The sequence below is a fragment of the Schistocerca gregaria genome, chromosome 4 (assembly GCF_023897955.1).
Source record: "Schistocerca gregaria isolate iqSchGreg1 chromosome 4, iqSchGreg1.2, whole genome shotgun sequence".
Taxonomy (NCBI): domain Eukaryota; kingdom Metazoa; phylum Arthropoda; class Insecta; order Orthoptera; family Acrididae; genus Schistocerca; species Schistocerca gregaria.
In genome coordinates this window covers 784809442-784834547 of record NC_064923.1, presented here as the reverse complement: position 1 = coordinate 784834547, position 25106 = coordinate 784809442, and the positions used below count along the sequence as shown (strand labels likewise).

Below are 25106 nucleotides of genomic sequence, written 5' to 3'. Positions count from 1 at the left end.
TCTCCGAATAACTACTGCAACCTACATCCTTCTGAATCTGTTTAGTGCATTCAGGCCTTGGTCTCCCTCTGTGATTTTTACCCTCCACGCTGCCCTCCAGTACTAAATTAGTGATCCCTTGATGCCTCAGAATATGTCCTACCAACCGTTCCCTTCATCTATCAAGTTGTGCCATAAATTCCTCTTCTCCTCAATTCTGTTCAGTACCTCCTCATTAGTTACATTATCTATGCAGCTAATCTTTAGCTTTCTTCTGTAGCACCACATTTCAAAAACTTCTATTCTTTCCTAGTTTAAACTGTTTGTCATGTTTCACTTCTGTACATGGCTACACTCTACAAATACTTTCAGAAAAGACTTCCTTACACTTAAATCTGTTCTCAGTGTTAACAAATTTCTCTTCTTCACAAACACTTTTCATGCCATTACCAGTCTACATTTTATATCCTCTCTATTTCCATCATCATCAGTTACTTTGCTTCCCAAATAGCAGAACTCATTTATTACTTTAAGTGTGTCATTTCCTAGTCAAATTCTCTCAGCATCACCTGATTTAATGTGACTACGTGCCATTATCCTCATGGTTTTTGATGTTTTTCTTATATCCTCCTTTCAAGACTCCATCCATTCCATTCAACTGCTCTTCCAGGTCCTTTGCTGTGTCTGACAGAATTACAATGTCATCGGCAAACCTCAAAAATTTTTATTTCTTCTTCGTGGATTTTAATTCCTGCTCTAAATTTTTTTTTGTTTCCTTCACTGCTTGCTCAATATACAGATTGAATAACATTTGGGATAGGCTACAACCCTGTCTCACTCCCTTCCGAACCACTGCTTCCCTTTCATGTCCCTCGACTCTTATAAATGCCATCTGGTTTCTGTACAAATTGTAAATAGCCTTTCACTCCCTGTATTTGACCCCTTTCACCTTCAGAATTTGAAAGAGAGTATTCCAGTCAAAATTGTCAAAAGCTTTCTCCAAGTCTACAAATGCTAAAAACATATGTTTGTGTATCCTTAATATATGTTCTAACATAAGTCGTAGGATCAGTATTGCCTCGTGTGTTGCAACTTTTTTACGGAATGCAAAATGACCTAGCCTGAGGTCGGCTTCTACCTGTTTTTCCATTCATCTGTAAAAAATTCGAATTAGTATTTGGCAACCATGACTTATTAAGCTGATAGTTCAGTAATTTTCACACCTGTCAACACCTGCTTTCTTTGGGATTGGAATAATTATATTCTTCTTGAAGTCTGAGGGTATTTCACCTCTCTCATACATCTTGCTCACCAGATGGAAGAGTTTTGTCATGGCTGGCTCTCCCAAGGCTATCAGTACTTCTAATGGAATGTCATCTACTCCTGGGGCCTAGTTTTGACTTGGGTCTTTCAGTGCTCTGTCAAACTCTTCACGCAGTATCGTATCTCCCATTTCAGCTTCATCTACATCCTCTTCTGTTTCTATAATATTGCCCTCAAGTACATTATTCTTGTGTAGACCCTCTATATACTCCTGCCACCTTTCTGCTTCCCCTTCTTTGCTTAGGATGGGTTTACCGTCAGCTCTTGTTATTCACACAGGTGGTCCTCTTTTCTCCAAAGGTCTCTCTAATTTTCCTGTAGGCAGTATCTATCTTAACCCCTAGGGATACAGGCTTCTATAAACTTACATTTGTCCTCTAGTCATCCCTGCTTAGCCATTTTGCAATTTCTGCCAATCTCATTTTTGAGACATTTGTATTCCTTTTCACCCTCTTTATTTACTGCATTTTTATATTTTCTTCTTTCATTAATTAAATTCAATCTCTCTTCTGTTACCCAAGGATTTCTACTAGCCCTTGTCTTTTTACCAACTTTATGCTCTATTGCCTTCACTAATTCATCTCTCAGTGCTACCCATTCTTCTTTTACTGCATTTCTTTCCCCTTTTCTTGTCAGTCATTCCCTAATGTTTGATGTTGGCAGTTCTAAAATTGTAATTATTGTGTTCTACTGATTAGAAAACTGTTTATAGTAAGCTTTAAAACAGATGTTTCCTCCATAAATTTATTTATGTTGGAGGCACTACGCTTTGTAAATTTTTCTTTTTTTTTGTGTGTTAATCCAATATAAAGAAATGATATCATTTGAATGTTGGGTCTAGCCGCGCGCGCGAGCGCGAGCGCGCCCGCCCGTGTGTGTGTGTGTGTGTGTGTGTGTGTGTGTGTGTGTGTATGTGTGTGTGTGTTACTAGAAATAGACAAAGAGCTCAAAAGCTAGTGTGATCGCTGCCTCTTTTATGTGTATCTGTGCTCCACACATTGGTGTGCTGTGGATGAGTGGGCTGCTTTTCCTTATTTTCCATATTTTTCCATCCAGGAGTTTTCTTTATTGCTATTGGAATTTTCCTTATTTGTGGCATAGGAATGTTCAGAGGATAGCAAAACTGTGTGGAGGTACTTAGAATGTCATTGGTCACCAAAACATATGTATTCATAAAAGTAATACTTCATTATAAGTTAAGTTTGAGCTTTGTAATTATTTTGTTGCTATTAATGAGAGAGGGGTATGTAGGAAGTTCACAGGGTAGAGGTAAGTTATTTGAAACATTTTGAGAATGGCAAGAGATAATGGAAAGCAATATTTAGGTAGAATTGAAGAAAACCGAACCTGTCTCGACTGATGCAGTTTTCTGATGCATTTTATCTAAATCTTTCCCTTGGTGAATTTCAGTTGCAGTTTAAATTTATCTCTGTTACTGGTTCTTCAAACCATCTGTTTAACATGTCCCAAGAAGCCTCACGAGATATGCAGGTACTTGCCATTGTTCAAGTACTGCGTAATGCAAAGCTATACATCCTCACAAATGTGATAATTTAAAATCCTCTCAGCATATACCAATTCTGTAAACCCCTTCTCCCTCTTCCTGGCTCTTTTTCTTTCTATCCACCACATCCAACACAGCCCCTCATCCCAGTCCACCTGCCAAAATATAGTCCAGCCCACATGGTATGTGTGTGTGTGTGTGTGTGTGTGTGTGTGTGTGTGTGTGTGTGTGTGTGTGTGTGTGTGCGAGCGAGAGAGAGAGAGAGAGAGAGAGAGAGAGAGAGAGAGAGAGAGATATCAGGGAATGAAAATCAGAATACTATTATTTACTGATTTATATGTCCAAAGGTGGTACTTATTCTTATGCCAAAAGTAAATGTTTTAGAAGGCTTCTTCACATTTTAAGTTTGCATTGATATGCACATCCAAGAATGTAGACCTTTCTACTCTGTTCATTATTTTTTGTGGTGCACTACACTACACTAACAGGTGGTGAGATATTTTATTATGTTAGTTCATTTAATCAGTTGTAGTACACTGCTCCTGGAAACTAATAATATGCACTTGCTTGTATGAGCTGCTTTCTTCCATTTAGAGATAAGATTCTGCACTAGTGCATATGTGTATGAAGTAGGTAATATGTAGGCAAACAAATTTGTATTTAGGAGAGGCTTAATCTTACATTCCATCTTTGGCATCTGAATTTTCCACAGGTTACTTCTTCTCAACCAACAGCAAAACTAGCAAACCTTAGCTCAGGGACTTTGATGTTACTGCTAGTCAATCTTCGCAGTTGTTACAAAATGCAGAAGAAAGAGGACCATACAACAGCAAAACAAAATGAACTGTCAATGACTTTGCAGACCAAATCTGCTGTGCTAGACCTAATTCTTACAAATATCATAGAATGGATTCTCAGAGCAGGTAAACTTTAATTAAAAAATAAGGCTAAATTAGATTTTATTTTATTGTAAAAGTTTGATAAAGAATAATTAACCGAATATTTAGCATTCTCTGGTTATTTATGCATCTCAGTCTTATTTTAGCTAAGGAAAGAAACACAAATGAACTTAGTTTATTTACGTCAAGGGGTGGGAGGTTGAGTGCCTCAGTGAATGACTCACTGGACTGGCTTTGCAACATGGACTTGCTATGTAGCTACAGCTGAAAGCGAGGGGAATCTACAACCGTTAATTTTCCAGAGTACATGAAACTCTTCTATGTGGTTAAATGATGATGGTAAAATATTCTGGAGTTAAAATAGTCCCCATTTAGATCTTTGGGGCAGGGAATACCTAGGAAAATATCACATCATTGAAAATGATGGTCTACAGATTGGAGTGTAGAATGATAGCTCAATTAATTGGGTAGGTAGGTTTAAAAAGTGAAATGGATTGGTCAAAATTAGGTATAGTGGGAATTATTGAAGTGCAGTGGCAGGAAGACAAGGACATCCCTCAGGTGAGTAAAGGCTAGTAAACCAAGTAGGGGCAGAGATGAGTAATTCTAATACCAGATAAGAAATTATGAATGCATTTACCTACTATGAATAGAATAGTGAATGAATTACTGTAGCCATGATAGACACAAAGCCAACACCCACGTAACAGTAAATGTTTGTATGCCAACTAGCTCTGCAAATGATTAACAGATTGAAAGAATATATGACAAGATAAAAGAAATTATTCACTTAGTTAATGGAGGAGAACATTTAATTGTGATGGGGGACTGGAATTCAATAGTTGAGAAAGGAAGAGAATGAAACATAATTGGAGAGCAGCACTTTTGTAGAGCAGAAATGGAGAAAGGAGGAGTTGCCACATTCATCAGGAACTGTCATAAGTTTAAGGATATGGACACTCATAAATTTTTCCTAGAACAGCATATGGAAGCAAGTGCAACAGAAGTAGAATTTCATCAAAAATCCTTCAATATTAAGCACCTGCAGATAACTTTAATCTGTTCATAAACCATCTTGAAGCCGTACTGACCCATTTAACAACCAAAAACTAAGAAATAGTGGTTGCTGGTGACTTCAATGTAGATATCCTTAAAGACATATCCTTAAAGACTGTCCCAGTAAGAATGTATTTGAGTTAGTAACGCTATCATCCACCTTAATTCCCACTGTAAAGTTCCCATTTATAGAAAAGTCCAATGAACAAAATTGTATTACAAAACCAATAGTAAATGTCCTCTCAGACCATGACATGCAGTTCCTTCTGTTAAATGTTAATACTGAACAGGATTTAAAATCTGTTAAATCTGAGCTCAAGAGGGTAATCAATAAGCCAAAAATAGATTATTTTAGGACACTCCTCAGACATTCACTGGCGTGATGTTTACAGTGGTCATGGCATGAATGGAAAATATTGTTAATGAAGTGCTTACCTTATTTGAACACTGTTTTCCCCCAAAACTAACCAAGGTTAGAGCAAAGTCTACAAAGAAGCCATGGATTACTCAAGGAATACAGGTATCTTGTAATACAAAAAGAAAACTGTATATGTCAATCCGAAAAAGTTCTGATGTTGATGCTATAGCACATTACAAGAAATACTGCAAAATATTAAAGACTGTGATACAGACTTTAAAGAAAGCATATTACAAGGAAAAGATAGTCATATCTGATAACAAAGTAAAGACAATATGGGATACAGTGAAGGAGGAGACTGGTAGAACCAGATATGAAGAGGGGCAAATGGCATTAAGAGTAAGTGATACATTGGTCACAGATGTGTATAGTGTTGCAGAACTTTTTAACAAACATTTTATATCTGTTGCTGAAAAGATGGAGTTGTCAGGTTCTGTAGATGCTGCCATGGGATACCTCAAACCAGACATCTCAAGTAACTTCCATAATATGAATTTGACCCTCTCTACCCTAGCAGAAGTAATGTCCAATGTAAAAGCTTTAAAATCAAAAACATCTAGTGGGTATGATGACATATCAGCAAAGTTAGTTAAAGAATGTGGTTCTGAATTAAGTAACACGTTAAGCTATCTGTGTAACCATTCGTTTATCAGTGGAATATTTCCTGGATGGTTAAAATATGCTGAAATTAAGCCACTGTTTAAGAAGGGAGATAAAGAAATAGGACTGTTGCTAAATTATAACAGCATATGATGAACAAGTTGTATTTCTTGAATAAAAGGCACGTAAAAAAATCAAAACACAGAACATTTCCTGGAAAACAATGCAAACATACGCAAAGGAATAATAGACCATTTGTTGGTCGGAAATGGCAAAGATAGTAAAACATCAGGCATAGAGACACACTATATCAGTATACGACAAGCTATACTATCTCCCATTCTTGTTTGCTGACTTCAAAGACACGATTGATAATGATTTACAGTTAGTTGGAAACTCTTCTTTTGCCAGCGCTGGGTGTGAATGTGTCTGCCAATTGATCTTTTGTCTTAACGCAAGAAACAATAATAGAAAAGTCATTGACTTTTTCATGGATGAATTGGAACTATATATCATATGTTTAGTCATTTTTGATGTATGTTGTGTCTCATTGACTATAATACACTTTGGTTGTCCACAAAGAGTGGTATTGGTTACTATAACTCCAAGTCCCTCTTAGAATGTGTTAAGCCAGGTAATTTCGGCAGCTGTATCAGATGAAACTTCCTGGCAAATTAAAACTGTGTGCCGAACCGAGACTTGAATTTTGGACCTTTGAGTCTTGGTCTAGCACACAGTTTTAACCTGCCAGGAAGTTTCATATCAGCACACACTCTGCTGCAGAGTGGAAAGTTCATTCTGGACATCTGTATCAGATATTGCAATGTACTCTCCTTCTGTCGTAGATCTGGCAACGTATTTTTGGTGCCCTTTGGGGCACAGCATTTGTTTGCCAAGTACGGGCTCGGTGACTCGGGGTTCCTGAGCTGGGGACTGGTAAGTGCCGCCAGTCTCCTGTCACCGTAAGCTCTGGGCATGCTTCAACAAACACTGTATGGTGTGGCAGTTGGAATGTGGCTCTTGGCTTGTCCACCTGGATCTCGGGGATGGGGGGGGGGGGGGGGGGGACCCTCAGTCTCAGGGTGTGCTGTGCACTGATGAGATCCATGGCTGTTGAGGCGGAACAGTCGTTATTGAGCAACCTGTGAGGAACTTGGCGCACATCAGTTGCACAAAGCTTGCCTAGGCACACGGGGCTCTGTCTAGGTGGACTCTTTATTTCCCTACCTGCTCGTGCGGCCGACAGGATCCTTCGAAGTCTTCTCTCTACCTCCCAGCAGAATGGGTGGGCCGCTGGTAGTTACTAATACCCAATCAAATAAGACTCGGGGACACTAAAGAATTCAAATGGGTTAGTATCAGAATGCATGCTGCTGGTCAGTGTGGGTTTTTATTGGTTAAACAGGAGGAGGGGAGTTTTGAAAAGGTGTCACCATTTTGCATATAAAAAGTTTTATACTGGATTGCAGATACTTCAAAATTAGTAAAGCGATTATGAAATGGGACACTGTTGGTGGAAATATCAAGTTCCCAACAAGTAACAAACCTGTAGAAGGCCAAAATTCTTGAGGAATATGGCATTGAGGCTGACCTCCATGCCACATTAAACTATAGTAAAAGTGTTGCGACCTGCATAGAACTGGTGGACATACCCAAAGAAGATCTGAAAGCTGAGGGTCCCCAAGAAGACATTGTAGAGTTGCAGAATATTATGAAAAGGTTGGAAGGCGATCTGATTAAATCTGACTTGTTCTTCCTCACTTTCAATAGCACAAAACTCCTGGAACATATTAAGGCAGGTTTTTTTCGCTTAATTGTGTGGCCCTGTGTCCCTAATTCAGTGTTCTGTTTTAAATGCCAATGATTTGGCCACACCACACTTGGATGTAGGGAGGAGCCACTTGTGGCAAATGTGGAAAGTCCGCTCATGACAGAGTCTGATGTTCGTCTCCTCCAAAGTGTGTCAATTGCTCTGGGGCTCACCCTATCTGAAGTAGGGACTGCTTCGTGTTCCTTGAAGAATGGAAGATACAGGATATAAAAACCATACAACAGTTCCCCTATGGTGAGGTGAAGAAGATTGATAAGACAATGCGGCCCCCAATGTTTGCTGCCTCCTTTGCGTCAGTTGTTAAACAGTCAGTATAGAAAATTGATGCTGTTACACAAATAGAGGTAGCTAGGGTGAGCACTAGTACCTGCATTTGTCAATGTACTTGTGCTGGTGCGGTTGCGTTACAGTCTCTGAGTACTCTGAAACCATCGCTAAAGACTGTGGTCACTAATGTTGTGGAGCTTCCTGCTATTCCCAAGGTTTAGTCTGGGCTGTTGCCCGGTGCTACCACTACCACTGGCCCGGTTGTCGCTCTGAAGCCTACTCAGGACAAAAAGTCGTAGACAAAGTGCGCCCCACCAACTGAATAGGAAAGAATAGACGCTGTCAATGTCGTACTATCTTACATCTCTGCTGACTCATTGGCAGAGCTAACAGAACTCAATATCAGACAGGAGCAATCCTTTTGACCCAAGACTGACCCCGACCCACTATGGGCTCCCCTCCCCGGTGGGAAGACGAGGTGAAAGTGCAACCTCCACGGTACACGGTTCCTTTATTACAGGGGAAAGTTAACCGGTTCAGGACCCAGGTAGAGGACCTGAAATTGATAGTGCAGGAACGCCCTCTTTACCTGTGTTTACAAGAAACACATTTTAAAGCGACTTACCATTCTGTGCTGTGGGGCTCTACCCTTCAGCAAAAGGATGACCAGACTGGGGAAAGAACGAAGGGTGGGGTTGCAGTGTTTGTCAGTAATGCACATCACTCCTCTGCTCTCCCCCTGGCAATTGACCTTCAAGCAGTTCAGGTGTAGGAGGATCACGGATTGCTCGCTGTATCTACCTCTGACAGATGCAAGAGATTCTGAGGCTCTTATTGACCATTTCTCCTATTGGGAGACATCAATGCCCATCATGTCTCGTGGGGATCGACCTCTACTTGCCATCAGTGTCGGGTTTTGGAAGTCTCGTGGCATCTCACGAGCTGTGCGTCTTCAGCGTGGGTACTTACACGCATTTCTGCACTGCTGCTAGATCATTCTCAGCCATTGACCTCTCTCTGCTCTCCCGCCCTCGCAGATTCTCTTCAGTGGGAGGTCATTGACGATATTCATTCTAGTGGGCACTTCCCACTCTGCATTCACCTGTTGGATGGGGTACTACCTGAAGTAAAGTCACCAGCCTGGACGGTCAGCAGGGCTAACTGGACACTGTTCAGCCAGCTGGCTGTGTGTGAACATCAGAAAAGTGTCCACAAATGGGTGGACCATATCACACGAGTATTACATCGCGCCACTGACTTCTCTGTCCCAAAGTCCTTAGGTTATCTTAAGAAGTGACCTGTAACTTGGACAGGTGAGTGCTGTTCAGCCATCTGGGGCAGGTGTGTGGCTCCTCAACGATTTAAATGCCGCCTTGCAGCAGACAAGCACATAGCATTTCAAGTCGTGAGGGCAAGGCTCAACATGTAATTGAGGAAAGCGTGAAAAGATCATGGTAAGTATTCCCGAACTCCATCAGCCGTTCTACTTGTCCTACGAAAGTATGGGATGCCATCAGGAGTATTTCTGGTAAACACAGTCGTTCAACAATAGCAGCAGTGCTGAAACAGGGACGTCTCCGGTCAGCTCCCAGAGTCATCGCTCACACGCTAGCAGAGAATTTTGCACATAATACTGCCAATGCCAGCCAAGATCCAGTGCTTCCCCACTACCGTGCATCTGTAGGGGGGGCAGGGGAGGGGAGTGGGGAGAGCTGGACTTCAGATCCAATAATTCTGAGACTTACAACTATCCTTTCTCCATGTGGGAGCCGGAATCGGCCCTGTCTATGACTTGTGATACTGCATCTCGTTATGACCAAATCCAGTTCTGCTTGCTTCGACATTGGCAGCAGCACCAGAGAAAATCCTCCTCAAAGACAGGTAGCTTCCCCATGTCATATAGAGAGGCACTTTTCTTACCTCTCCTCAAAACAGGAAAGGAGTAAACATGTCCCAGCAGTTATCGGAGTATCGCCTTAACGAGCCGGAGTATCACCTTAACGAGCTGTGTTGGAAAGGTCCTGGAGAAAGTTGTTAACCGCCATCTGATCTGGTTGTTAGAGACCAGGCAGTTCTTTAGCCATTCCCAGTGTGGATGAGAGATTTTGGTCCACTGCCAATAACCTGACACTGTTAGAGTGGCTATTCAGCAGTCTTTCCTACAGAAACATCGCTGTATCTGTATATGCCTTGATATCAGTAAGGCATACAATACTACTTGGAGATACAGTATTCTCGCACAACTGCATTAATGGGGCTATTGTGACCACATTCCCATCTTCATACAGTCTTTTCTGTCTTGGCGCTTTTCTAGGACGCAAGTTGGTGACTCGCTGTCAGATCATTTTGAGCAGGAAAATTGTGTCCCTCAGAGCAATGTTTTAAGTGTTACCCTCTTTGCCATAGGCGTAAACAGTATCATGACCAGGGTGAGGAGTCCTGTACAGTGCTTGTTATTTGTGGACGATTTTGTCATTTTCTGTTCCTCTCCCAGTGTAGCAATAGTGAACTGTCAGTTGCAACTTCCAGTGCAGAGGTTAGAGGAGAGGGCTGCAAAGACACTGTGTGTGTGTGTGTGTGTGTGTGTGTGTGTGTGTGTGTGTGTGTGTGTGTGTTCATTTTAATCATTCTTGTCGTATTTTTAATTTACCTATTTACCTGACTTGCATATGAGGGACACCATCCTACATTTTAGAGAATGGTCATGGTTACAACACCTGAGAGACCTTAAAGCCAGAACCCTGAAGGCACTGAATGTCTTAAAGTACCTTAGCCACAGGTTTTGGGGAGCAGACAGGGTGCATCTCCTCCAGCTGAATAGGACTTTTGTGCATTCACTGGTGGACTACAGATGCACGGTGTATGGATCAGTGAGGCCTTCTTATTTCAAGATCATTTATGCTGGCCTGTGTACCGAGGCAGGGGAACTGCCACTTACCATCTGGCGGCAGCTCCTCATGGTGCATCAGCCGTGTAAGTTGCTCACATCTCCAACTTCACCTGTGCACCGTTCTGTTGCTCGTCCATCTCTGAAATGCAACTGTCCAAGAGCCAAAATGCTGTTTAGGACCTGCATGTAATATGTACTGGAGTCACTGGTGTCAAGCAAGTACAATCCCAGGGTTTTAATGAGCTGCCGTCATGGTTACTGGAGAGGCCCTGAGTGACAGATTTGGTGCGGTACAGAAGAGATTGCACTCCTTCTGTTTTTAATTCTATTATTTTCTGACATTTTATATGAGCACCACAACTACATAGCTGTCTTTACAGTTGGGTCGAAGCAGTGAGACTCCTTTGGTCGCTGTGTTGTTTTTCTGGATTGTGTTCTCAAGATTTGAATGCCTCTAGAATTTACGATCTCGGATGCAGAATTATATGCGATTTGTGGGCACTGGAGCAGATCCAGTGTTCTTCCAGTGCTAAATATCTCATCTGTTCCTATTCTCTTAGTACCCTTCACCCTCTCCAATGTTTTTACCCAGCAGATAAAGTTACCCAGAATATCAGCGATGCCCTCCTCCAACTATGACGGGAGAAGGTGTCTTTCTGCTGGGTACCAGGGGATACGGTTATTGCAAGGAATGACAGGGCAGATCTAGCTGCTGAGGAGATGTGTCTTGATCCTCGGCTATTTCAGTGTGCCATCCCCCTGCATGCTATCACCTCGCTGTTGAGGTACAAAGTCATGTGTTGATGGGAAGATCAGTGATTAGAAGTGACTGACAACAAGCTCTGTGTCGTAAAGGGCACAACTCGTCCGTGGCGTACTTCTTTCCAGTCACATCGATTGGACAAGGTCCTTCTTACTTGTATTCGCATAGGCAACAGCCCTATGATACACGGATTCTTACTCCGGTGAGACGACCCTCCGATGTGCAGTGCTTGTGGTATGCAGACCACTGTGTGCCACATTTTATTGGACTGCGTTTTGTTCTCTGACCGGTGGGCTGCAGCTGAGTTCCCGACAGACATGCAATCTATTTTATGTAATGATCAAACAAATATGGTTAGAGTTTTAAAGTTTTGTGAATTGTCCAACATTTTTACCAAGATTTTAGGGAGATGGTTTTAATATGTTCACAGGTTGACTGGCTCGCCCGTATTTTACGCAAGTGGCCAGCTAGTGACATTTTCTGATGCCCTCCTTTAATCTCTTTTGTCATTTTACTTTTGTTTTAGTCTCATTTATAGCTTCTTTTATTCATTTCCATTGTCTTACCGTGTCTGATCACCTTTTAATAATTTTTCTCCCATTAGTTTCTTTTAATGTGTGTAAAGGTACTGAGAACCTCGGTGTTGTGCATTTGTAAGTTAAAAAAAAATTACACACACATAAATTTTTGCCTGCAAGATGCCCAAGTAACAGGTCCACAGGTCAGTCCAAAGCTCAGGGCCAGGGTTGATAAGAAACATACTTACTTGGCTGACAGAAATCATTTATCAGGTCTTGTCACTGTGGCAGCAAAGATCAGACCACCTACAGCCTCACAGAATAGAACCCTCTCCATAATTGGCAAGACTCAAGGGCAGAGCAATACCTCTAAAAGATGTCAACTGCAGTTCTGGAGGAAATGTTACAAACAGAAGAGTTTTGTGGACCAGAACCTTGTACCCTGAAAAGTTTACCCCTAGCAATATTTTATTTATAGTTGCTGTTGATTTAATTATAATTAATCTGTCATGAACAAAAATAGCCAAAAATACTTCTTGGCGATAAATTTGAGCATGAAATACCATCATCATCATCATCATCATCATCATGATAATAATAATTTAAGACTGATTATGCCTTTCAGCGTTCAGTCTAGAGCATAGAGCATTAACATTGGTGCCCCTTCTGATGTTAAGCCTATTACTTCAAAATCATTCTTAACCGAGTCCAGGTACCTTCTCCTTGGTCTACCCTGACTTTTCCTACCCTCTACTGCTGAACCCATGAGTCTCTTGGGTAACCTTGTCTCTCCGATGCGTGTAACATGACCCCATCATCTAAACCTGTTCGCCTTGACTGCTACATCTATTTCCTCATTGTGCACACCCTCCTGCCATTGTTCCCATCTACTAGTACCTGCAATCATCCTAGCTACTTTCATATCCGTAACCTCAACCTTATTGATAAGGTAACCTGAATCCACCCAGCTTTCGCTCCCATACAACAAAATTGGTCAGAAGATTGAACGGTGCACAGATAATTTAGTCTTGGTACTGACTTCCTTCTTGCAGAAGAGAATAGATCATAGCTTAGCGCTCACTGCATTAGCTTTGCTACACCTCACGTCCAGTTCTTTCACTATGTTGCCATCCTGTGAGAATATGCATCCTAAGTACTTGAAACCGTCCACCTGTTCTAACTTTGTTCCTCCTATTTGGCACTCAATCCGTTTATATTTCTTTCCCACTGACATTACTTTTGTTTTGGAGATGCTAATCTTCGTACCATAGTCCTTACATTTCTGATCTAGCTCTGAAATATTACTTTGCAAACTTTCAATAGAATCTGCCATCACAACTAAGTCATCTGCATATGCAAGACTGCTTATTTTGTGTTCACATATCATGATCTCACCCAGCCAGTCTATTGTTTTAAACATAGGCTCCATAAATAATATGAACAACAGCGGAGACAGGTTGCAGCTTTGTCTTACCCCTGAAACTACTGGACTCAATTTATCGTCAACTCTAACTGCTGCCTGACTATCTATGTAAAGACCTTTAATTGCTTGCAAAAGTTTGCCTCCTACTCCATAATCATGTAGCACAGACAATAACTTCCTCCTAGGAACCTGGTCATATGCCTTTTTTTAGATCTATAAAACATAGATACAATCCCCTGTTCCACTCTTAACACTTCTCCATTATTTGCCAAGCTAAAGCCCTGGTCCTGACAACCTGTAAGAGGCCTTAAAACCACACTGATTTTCATCCAATTTGTCTTCAACTAATCCTCGCACTTGCCTTTCAACAATACCTGAGAAGATTTTACCCACAAGGCTGATCAGAGAGTTACCTCTGTAGTTGTTACAATCTTTTCTGTTTCCATGTTTGAAGATTGGTGTGATTACTGCTTTCGCCCAGTCTGATGGGATCTGTCCTGACTCTCACGTCATTTCAATTATCCTGTGTAGCCATTTAAGACCTGAAAATCCACTGTATTTGATGAGTTCCGACTTAATTTCATCCACGCCAGGTGCTTTATTGCACTGCAATCTATTGACCATTTACTCCACTTCCTCAAATGTGATCCTATTTCCATCGTCATTCCTGTCCGATTGTACATCAAAATCTGAAACATTACTGATCGTATTGTCACATACATTGAGCAACTCTTGTAAATATTCCCTCCATCTGCCTAAGGCATCAACAGGATTCACGAGCAGTTTTCCTGACCTGTGCAAAATACTTGTCATTTCCTTCTTACCTCCCTTTTGAATACTGCTAATTACACAACAGAATGGTTTTCCAGCAGCTTGACCCAAGGTCTCCAACCTGTTTCCAAAGTCTTCCCAAGATTTCTTCTTGGACGCTGCAATTATCTGTTTGGCTTTGTTTCTTTCTTCAACATAACTTTCTCTGTCTACCCGAGTTCTAGTATGTAGCCATTTTTGATATGCCTTCTTTTTCTTTTTACAGGCTGCCTTGACTGTGTCATTCGACCACGCTGTTTGCTTCATCCTACCTTTACACACTACTGTTCCAAGACATTCTTTGGCCACTTCTAGTACTGTGTCCCTGTACCTTGTCCATTCCTTTTCCAATGACTGCAATTGACTACATTCAACTAACTGGTACCTTTCTGAGATCACTGTTATGTACCTGTGCCTGATTTTCTTATCCTGAAGTTTCTCCACTCTTATCGTCCTACACATGGACTTGACCTCCTGCACTTTCGGCCACACAATACCAATTTCACTGCAGATTTAATAGTGATCAATGTCATCAAAGAATCCCCTGAATACACGTGTGTCCCTCACAGCCTTCCTGAATTTCTGATCTGTTATTATATAGTCAATGACAGATCTGGTTCCCCTGCCTTCCCAAGTATACCGGTGAATGTTCTTATGTTTAAAAAAAGGAGTTTGTGATTACTAAGCCCATACTGGCACAGAAATCCAAGAGTTGTTTCCCATTCCTGTTGGCCTCCATATCCTCTCCAAATTTACTCATAACCTTTTCATATCCTTCTGTTCGACTTCCAATCCTGGCATTAAAATCACCCATGAGCAGAACACTCTCCTTGTCCTTTACTCTCACAACTACATCACTGAGTGTGTCATAAAAACTATCCATCTTATCTTGATCTGTCCTAATTTTCTTGCTAGACATTGTCAAATCTATCCACATCAGTCGTTCGTTTACATACCTTATTGCAACTACGCTGGGTTCCATTTCTTTCCTGATGAAAAGCCCTACACCCCATTGTGCTATTCCTGCTTTGACTCCTGACAGGTACACCTTGTATTCTCCGCTTCCTCTTCTTTCTCACCCCTTACCAGAATGTCACTAACAGCTAAAACGTCCAACCCCATCTTACTTGCAGCCTCTGCCAGCTCTACCTTCTTCCCAGAGTAGCTCCCATTGATATTAATAGCTCCCCATCTTGTTACCAACCATGTGCCGAGTCGTATCTTAGGAGTCCCTGGTTTGTCAGTTAGAGGTGGGACTCCGTCATCTCCAAAGGTCCAAGGCATTTTGCTCTGATTGTTGCCAGCTTCATATTTATAGTACCAGGGAAGCAGGTTGCTAGCCTTACTTGCCCTGAAATACACTGTTATGTAAAAATAAAACTGAAATCAAAACACTTAATAAACTAAACAAATATTTTATTCCAACATCGAGGAGACTGCTGCAGACCATAAAGACTTTAATTTAATTTGCAGTCTAATCTGGTATTTTCACTAATGAAACCCTCAGACTGTTATATGAATATATCTTCTTGCAAATAACTATTGAGAAAAGCAGTTTTCACATCAAATTGCTTCATGTGCCTATCATACACAACTACCAAAGTCACAAGCATACTTGTATCTTTGTTGTAGGGTCATACAGAATGTAACTGTTACTGTAATGACTGTAGCCAACTATTACCATCTTCTTTGATTTGCTTTGAAATGTGAATTGAAACATTTTGGGGGGGTGTGTAAAGTATTCAACACCAAATCTCCTTATATGCTTTAACAGTGTTTTCTTCCTCAACCATTTCTCTCTAAGGCACCTCATCACATTCAGGTTTAATGTTTAGACTGCCGTGTTGACAGCTTCTACCCAAAGTGTATTTGGAAGATCAGAATCGATTAGCTCCGTGCAAGCACTTTGCACTATAGGTGTAATTTCATGTTCAACTTTACCATTCTGCTGTGGTGTATATGGTGATCTGGTTTCATGCGTGATACCAGTCTTCTTGAAATGGTTATGAAGTTGATCAGTAATAAACTCTGTCCCATTATCAGCCCTAATAAGTTTAAACTTATTCCTTGTCTGCTGTTCCAATAACTGCCGAAACTCTAAGGACACAGAAGCAGCATCACTTTTGTCATTGAGAAAATATATGAATTACAGTCATCTTTAAATACAACAAAATAGCTCCACCTAACAAGGTGTGTGGCATCTTTTCACATATTAGTATGAATAAATTCTCATGGAGCACAGGCACAGGTCTGGAAACTTGATCTAAATCCTTTCCTATACAGTTTACTATACTGACATGATTCAAAGAAAAAGTTATTTAAAGCATTTGATATTATTTCTGGAATCAAACCACAGTCAGCCATTTTCTTCATATTTTCAAAATTTATATGTCCCAACCTCTTGTGCAATAATAGAGCTAAGTCAGATGATGCACAATTCGCTTGTTCACATTGTCCATAGAAAATAAAATTCTGTAATATTGATTTTCAGCTTTTACACCATTTTCCGCTAGCCTCTCACTAAATATGTCAGTCGTATTTATTGTTAAATGTGACTTTCAAATCTTGACTTGGTACTGCTCCCACTAAAAAAAGATTTTTTTTTTTTCCGGACCAGGTACGTACAGTGTATCCTCCAGTGCATGAGGTTCCCATACACCATCTACTAGTGCATTTAACTAGACTGGTTCAATACCTTCAGTATAGACAACAGAGTTATTTTCTATATGAACATGAACTTCAAACTTCCATAGTGGTTTAAGTGTTAAAAACCATTACTTGTGTGATACTATCATACTTAGTAGCCAAAATGTTCCTGATTTCTGCTCAAGAACTTGATGTTTATGTTCTTGATTTTCTCTTGACTGTTTCAACAGTCTTCTCTTGTACTCAGCATTATAATTGTCTTTTTGTGACAATAATAGCACTCAGCATTTTTCTTATCCACAGAACTTTTGCTTAAGTGGCTTTGTAAACACTGATCCTGACATTTCTTTTTCGTGATTACTTTTAACAGCAGCAAATTCAGAACAGTGCTCTTGTTTCAGTAACCTTGCTGTTAAACTATCCTTTATATCTGCTTTTGTCACACAAGGCCCAAGCTGTAACAATTGAACCATATTTTAAAATTTTTCTTGTTAAACCCATTTTATACTGATTGGTTGACATGAGGTGGAGGGAGAAGAGGTAGGCGGAGCATCTTCCTACTTAAGCATATGCTTGTCACTTGCTGGCACCACTTGACATCACAGCAGCTGAGAAGAGTGCTCCACCTACCATCTTCGAAGGATGCCATGGGTATAACACGCCCTATAGTATTTTATCCTTATAGCCATTTTGTCATATTTTATTGACAATCTAGTAAGGTTTCTATTACTTTCTAAATTAAATTACAGGTCTGATGATGATCATGTGATATCACCGAAACCGGTCACCTATGTAACGTACGTGGTGTGATTAAGACTGAATTTTAAAAAGAAAAATTTTAAAAATCTGTGATCACTGGTCCAAAAAGGTTTATTAAAATTGAACCATATTTTACCAGAAGTCCACCTCAAACTTTGGCAGTCTTGGCTGTATCTTCCACTGGTTCACCAATACCCACAAGAGACTGCTAATGGTTCAGCATTACTAATATGTTGGCCAATAGTATCACAGAGTGACATCTTATATCTAAAGAACTGTCATTTCAACACTACTGTATTTATTGCAGATCGCTGCTCAAGAGTTTTCTTAAGCCAGTTCCACATACCATTTGCTGTAGCACACAACATGACAGTTTGCAGTGGGCCAAATTCCATACCAGATGGAATAAAAAACATTGCTTTCGCATTGCACTCATCCCACAAGTTCTGTGTATCTGTGCCTTCAGTTGGTCTTACTTTACTTCTGTCAATGAGTTCTAGCAGTTCCTCAGCTGGGCAGACAATTTACATTTCATATTTCCTTAACTAAAAATTATCTCCATCAAATTTTTGGAGACTGAAAACTTTTGTTCAGCATATCTTTTACCTTTTCACTTTCCAAGTAAAACTCCTGATGTGATTGAACACACTTTGGAGACTTGATTGATTTTAAGAAAATAAAACATTACCCCAGTAAATTAACACATTTTTCTCGGCCCATAACATGTTTGGACAGGCTGTAATTGAATTATAACAGCATATGATGAATGAGTTTTGTTTCTTGAATAAAACAAAGGTACTCAAAAACTCAAGACACAGTACATTTTCTAGAAAACTATGCAGATGTAAGCAAAGCATAAATGACCTTTTGCTGGTCAGAAGCAACAAAGATAGTAAAACATCAGACATACAAAGATAGTATATCAGCACAACAAGCTATACTTTGCAACACACAACACTGCTGTGAGTACATGAATGGTGTCTATGGCATTGCAAAATAGTTTTTATCAGTTGATTATCACTTCAGTCTATCTCACACTGATAATTAAAAACTCCTACAGAACGGATACATCCCTGCTCACCACACACACAGGAGCAGTTGAGATGCAGACACACAGTGATAAGGGTAGAATTATTTTCAAGCTTTCGCACGAAGTCCTTCTTCTGAAGTAGAAATCCACACAACTGTTATCCACACACATATGGCTGCACTGATATTTCACATATATGTGACACACTACCACGGTGACAGCCTGCATTGTGGAGTAGTATATTAGTCAAAGCCTTGAGTGCTGATCTCAGGCACCATTAGACAAATTGTATTCCATACATTTCTCTCAGGGGCTCAGCATTTGTTTGCCGAGTACGGGCTCGGCAACCCAGGGGTTCCCAAGCTTGGACCTGGTAAGCACCACCAGCCCCGTCACCATGAGCTCTGGGCATATTTCGGCGACCATCGTGTGGCACAGCTCTGTCTGGGTTGATGGTTGTACCCCTAGTGTCTCATGGGATCCCTATGGAATGGTCTCATCATACTACTACTACTGATGGGACGGGTGTACCGTCAGGTAGTACCTACATCCACTCCTCAAAGAGAGCTCAGTTGGCCAGTCCTCTCAAAGTTATCTCAGAATCGTAGTAACAGGGTATTAGTGTGCTATAACACTTTCATTGGAATCAAGCGAACAGGGGGAACTTTTGAGTAGATCTCCTGTTTCTATATTCACAAGGCATTGGAAGATATTGCTGGGTCTCCGGAAAGTGTCAAGACTGAGTTGCATAACGCTCTTAACTTTAGTAAGGGCACAGTTTCCATCTCCGATATAATAGAGGTTGACCCCGCATATGGGTGTCGCGGAAGTGCTGGATTATATGAGGAGAGTCAATGGCAAATTGGACAAATCAGCAACATTAATTCTAATGTTTAGTACTCCAGAATTACCTCAACATATCCTTGCAGGCTATATCTGCCTTAAGGTTCCCACGTTTGTTCTTAACCAAATGCGGTGCTAAAAATGTCAAAGATTTGGCCATACGACTATGGGATGTAATGGGAAGGCTACGTGTGACGATTTTGGAGCTCTCTACCTCTCTGACGAGGATTATGCTCATGAAGATATAGACTTCCAATTGGAGGAACCGGCTAACGTTCCATCTGAACTCCCCGGTAAATTACTGCGTCCGAGGGAGAAAGAAAAGAACGAGTGTCGCTAATCTATGGCTTCCACAGGAACATCTGTGTTGCAGTGGAATTTGAATGGATATCGCTCACATTTCGAAGAATTGCTGCTACTGGTACGGGAGAAACCTTTCTGCATCTGCTTACAAGAAACGCTTTTTAAAGTCACCGCCACACCTGCATTACAGGGCTACCGTGCATACAAGGAGGACGATACTACTGGTGACAGGGCTAAAGGTGGAGTGTCTATTTTCCTTGACGACAGATGCCATTTCTCTCCTGTCCCTCTTACCACGACCGTGCGAGCAGTTGCTGTGAAAGTTCTCGCACCCTTTAATATCACAGCGCGTTCTTTGCACCTGCCCCCTAATGATGCTTTGGATGCAGATGCACTGGCAGAACACTTCCAGGCACTCCCACACCAATTCCTCCTTGTGGGGGGACTTCAGTGCACACAATATGCTGTGGGGCTCAGCTACCACTTGCTCCAGGGGTCAGACGATCGAGCGACTCATCCGTTCTGAGAATATCTGCCTTCTGAACTCATTTCAGATGACTCACTTTTCCACAGCTACAGGGTCTTTTTCCGCCATTGACCTTTGTTTTTGTTCCCCAGCTATTGCATACACAGTTCAGTGGGAATTAGCTCCAGATTTACATTCTAGTGACCACTTCCCAGTGTGGATCCGTCTGCTGACTAGGCCTGTGGCCAACAGGAGACCATGCAGATGATTGATACAATGGGCAAAATGTTTACAGTACAGTCAACAGGCTATTTTTGAACAAAAAGGATTGTGCACTGGAGACGGTGTCCCGTATCAATTGCGAGATCTGACGGGCTGCTGCAGAGTCCATTCCCATCTCTGGTAACCACCTCAGACAACGACCTGTACCTTTGTGGAATGGCGAGTGTCAATTGACAATCAGGGAAAGATGAACAGCTCTGTGGAACTTCAAACATTGTCCAACTACAACCATCTGCATGCCTTCATGTCTGCAAGAGCACATGCAAGGAGATTGATCAAGCAATGGAAGAGGGCTTCCTGGAGGGAATTCACGACTTTCATTAATCGGTCCACTTCCACTGCGCAAGTTTGGGAATCAATAAGATGGATTTCAGGCAAGGGTAGTACACGTCCCCTTATGGCCTCGTCAAATAATGGGGTCTTGATGGACTCACCACAAGACGTGGCTCAGGTTTTAGCTGAACACCTATTTACTGTTACTACATTATCCAGACGAGCCCCCGCTTTTCATGTGTTCTGTAGGACTGCAGGGATGAGGAAGCTCAATTTCTTTTCAGATAATGAGGAAGTCTATAACCTTCCATTCTCCATGTGAGAACTGGAATCAGCTTTGTCTGCAGACAGAGACACTGCTCCAAGACCTGATGAGATCCATTACACCATGCTTCGCCATCTGTGACCTGTAGCGAAAGGACAGCCCTTGTATCAGTCAGATCTGGTTTGATGAGCAGTACCCCAGCACTTGGAAGGAAGCAATATTAATTCCATTCTGGAAACCAGGCAAGGACAGTAGCAGCCCGAACAGGTATTAGTGTGTCACCCTTACCAGTTGTATGTGTAAGACTCTCGAACGCATGGTCAACTGCCGCCTCGTTTAGCTGCTCGAATCCCGAGGTCACTTGAGCGGCTCCAAGTGGGGTTTCACGTGCTACGGTTTCACCCTTGACAATCATGAATGGAGACTACGTGGACGACTGCCGCCTGTGATCCAATCCTTTCTCGAGACCTGGCATTTTTGTTATGGCATTGGTGATGTCATGTTCAGTTGCTTTGTTCAGGAGAATGGGGTGCCCCAGGACAGTGTCCTGGAGTGTTACATTATCTGCCATCGCAATCAGTGGCATTTCCTCCGCATTTGGGAGCCCTGTCAGAAGCTTTTTGTTTGTGGATGTCTTTGCAATCTGATCTTCCTCTGATCTTATGACAACGATGAGGCAGCTACAGCTAAACATTAAGATGCTGGAAACCTGGGCCTGGACAACTGGTTTTCAGTTCTCACCAGAGAATTCTACATGTTTCAGTTTTAACCGTGCTCTTCAGAGTTCTAACCAACCAGTGCTCACAATGGGGGACAATATTTTGCATTTTCAAAACACCGTGCACTTTTGGATTTTTTATTTCACTCGAAATTAACTTGGCTCCCACACCTGAAAACCTATGAACAAAGGGCTTCCAGTCATTGAATATTTTGCAATGCCTTGGTGGAAAAACATGGGGAGCTGACAGGTCCTGCCTCCTGTAGTTTTATAGGGCATTGTTCAATCACACTTAGATTATGGTAGCATGGTCTATGGATCGACCCGTCCTTCCTACCTCAGAATGTTGGATTTTGTTCACCATGAGGACATTTGGATATTGACTGGGTCCTTTCAGGCCAGCCCAGTTCAGAGTCTGTGTGCAGAGGCTGGTGAACCACCAATCTGGTTTCAGCGACGTATCCTTTTGGCTCAACAGGTTTTAAAAATCTGTGTCACTTCAGTCATTGGCATTTAGTTCAGTGGTCCAACCCACCTTTGAATGACTGTTCAGGAATCAGCCCCAAGTGACCAAGCCATTTGGTATACGTGCTACAGACTGTCTCAAGGATCTGAATCTTTCAGACATCAAATTATACACCCAGGGGTGAAACACATTGCCACCTTGGTGTCTTCAGAGGTCAAAAGTGATTCTAAGTTTGACATAGCACAAGAAAACTTTTTGTTTTTACAACTTTGTTTTCGTCTATTTTAACTGTGTACCACGGTATCATCGTTATTTATACAGATGGGTCCCAGCAGATGAATGCTCTCAGTTGTTCTGCTGATTTCCCTGATAGGATTTTTGAAGTGTGTCTTCCAGAATAATTTACAGCTCATGATGGGGAGTTATATGGCATGCTGATGACAGTGGAGAGGGTTCACAGACCTCACTGTAAAAGGTTTCTTGTCTTTTCCAACTCTCTTAGTGCACTGCAAGCATTTCACCAAATGTATCCAGCAGACCCACTGATTCAGCTCATCCATGACTCCTTACAGTGCCTCCAACACTGGCAAGGAGGCGATCTGCTGGGTACCTGGCCGCATTGGGATACAGGGCAACGATATGGCCGACAAAGCTGCCAAGGAAGCACATTGGGATAGTGCTGTCCATCAATGTCCCATGTCCTCATCTCATTTTCTGCTAGATGCAACGTGTGTCAGTGACAGACTGAATGTTTGCAGGTGATAGACAACAAACTGCGGTCGTTCAGATCGTCCACAGAGGCTTGGCGGACTTCATGTCAGACTCGCTACTGGAAGGAGGTTCTGCTTACCAGGCTCTGCATCGGGCAGAGCCCTTTCAAACGTGGCTCCCTCCTCTGGCAGGAGTATCCACCACTCTGTGAAGTTAGTGGTGTGCCGCTTTCAGTTCAGCATATTGTAACTATGTGTGTCCTATATACTGAGATTAGGCCTGTGCTCAGTCTCCATGGAGATCTGTCCACCACGCTCTCAGATACCGATATCAGTGTTACACGGGTGGTGAAATTTTGTGAACTGTAAGGCCTCAACCTAAATTGGTGGGGAAAGGCGGCAGACTTTAATACATTATGAACTGCTCCGCATGTGGGGACAACCATCGTCCCCACCCATGAGATTTGCATGCTGACTTTTCATCAGGACGCTGATGACCATGATGTCGAGCACCCACTCAACCAAAATCATCATCATCACCATCACCCCACATATTGGTGACAGTCTCAGCAACAACTCTGAAACAGAGGTGAATTTAGAGCCTGTGGTTCTTCTGTCAGGGAACTCAATGTCATATTTCAACAGAACAAGCTCCAGTAACTTGGGTCGAGTAATGTATGAGCATTCTTCAAAGAACGAAGCTTCTACTGCTGCCCTATCCTGTACATCCACATGTTGCTCAATCTACATGTCTGTGATACGGTTGTCCGGAAGCTTACTTGTCACTATCCTCGAGTGACCTCCATTTGTCCTTTGTTTTCTTGTATATAGACTGCCTATAAATTATAATAACTGCACGAGATAGCTTCATACCAAAATGAAGTTGTATTACCACAGCACATGTACAGTTTTGCAGTCCTAATAAAATGTGTATTGTGTAGCTAATTTATGGTATAAAGTTCATTTGTATTACACATCAATTCTGTTTTTACAATTTTGACAATTGTTAGTGTACACAGTATTAGAATTAACTGCCTTATTAATGTGATTTTGAGATGTTTTTGTTCTTCATTCAGGTGCAAAATTACAAGGGCTGAGAGCTAATTTATATGCTGCTCTGTTGAACTTCCTTCATATGACGTGTCAGAATGGTGTTGAAAGTTATGATGATGAAGAACCATCTGAAGGAAGCATGTTTATAAGCAGATTGGACAGCTCAAAATATCGTTCCTTTGGCACAGATGCTGGACCACAGCATGCATCGTGCCTTAACATTGTTAGAAGTTTCGGTGAAAGTCTGATTGATGTACTATGCCACGACTGCACTGGAGGACATGACATTTGCAAGGTGAGATGCTTTCTTGTAATTATATATTATTTAATGAATGTTTCATGTATATTGACAAACTGTCCTTTCTAATTTTAGATGCTGGCATTGTCTTGCATTGGGCTTCTGATTGAGTTAGACCCTCACACTAATTGGATTGCATATTTGTCATCTCGTGGTTACCTGAAGTATATTATCGATAGCCTTCTTGATGCAGATGAAAAACTTGTGGCAGTTTTAGAGCCAGTTCCTAGCTCAGTTTCAGCATTGTATGTTTATGAATCTAAAATGGTAAGACTTCATTACTCTATTGAGCTAGTAATTATTGTTAAATAGTTCACATGGTTAATTTTCATTGTGTCCTAATGCTATCATTTACATCTGGTTCAGGCCATGCTATGCCGTGTTGCTGCTTCACATTCTGGAGCAGAGATGCTGTTGGAACATGGTTTAATGGGCTGTCTGTCGTCCATGAGTATATTTGATAGGCACCCAGATATTAGACAGAGGTAAGTAATTGCCTCTTAATGTATGCAACACACATGGAAATTGATTGTACAGTAGACATTACCACAACATTTCATTGAGGTTACTGTTTAACAAATGGAGAGATCATTATTTCAACACATATGTAATGAATTGACACAGTGTAGCATGCTTATTTTAAATGTTGTGTACTGTTGACAGTTTTATTTAATTGACACAGTAATCTCTGTTGTTATAACAAATAAACAAAC

The 25106-nt window shown here is 41.4% G+C and overlaps 1 protein-coding gene across 1 annotated transcript in view; it reads left to right on the top strand.

Moving 5' to 3' along the window:
* Positions 1 to 25106, top strand: part of LOC126267433 (nuclear pore complex protein Nup205-like) — a 289070-nt gene that overhangs the window by 222269 nt on the left and 41695 nt on the right. The window contains exons 24-27 of the mRNA XM_049972686.1: positions 3519 to 3729; positions 24119 to 24390; positions 24469 to 24660; positions 24760 to 24878. Of these exons, the coding sequence (XP_049828643.1) occupies positions 3519 to 3729; positions 24119 to 24390; positions 24469 to 24660; positions 24760 to 24878 (794 nt within the window). The remainder of the gene's footprint in view (positions 1 to 3518; positions 3730 to 24118; positions 24391 to 24468; positions 24661 to 24759; positions 24879 to 25106) is intronic.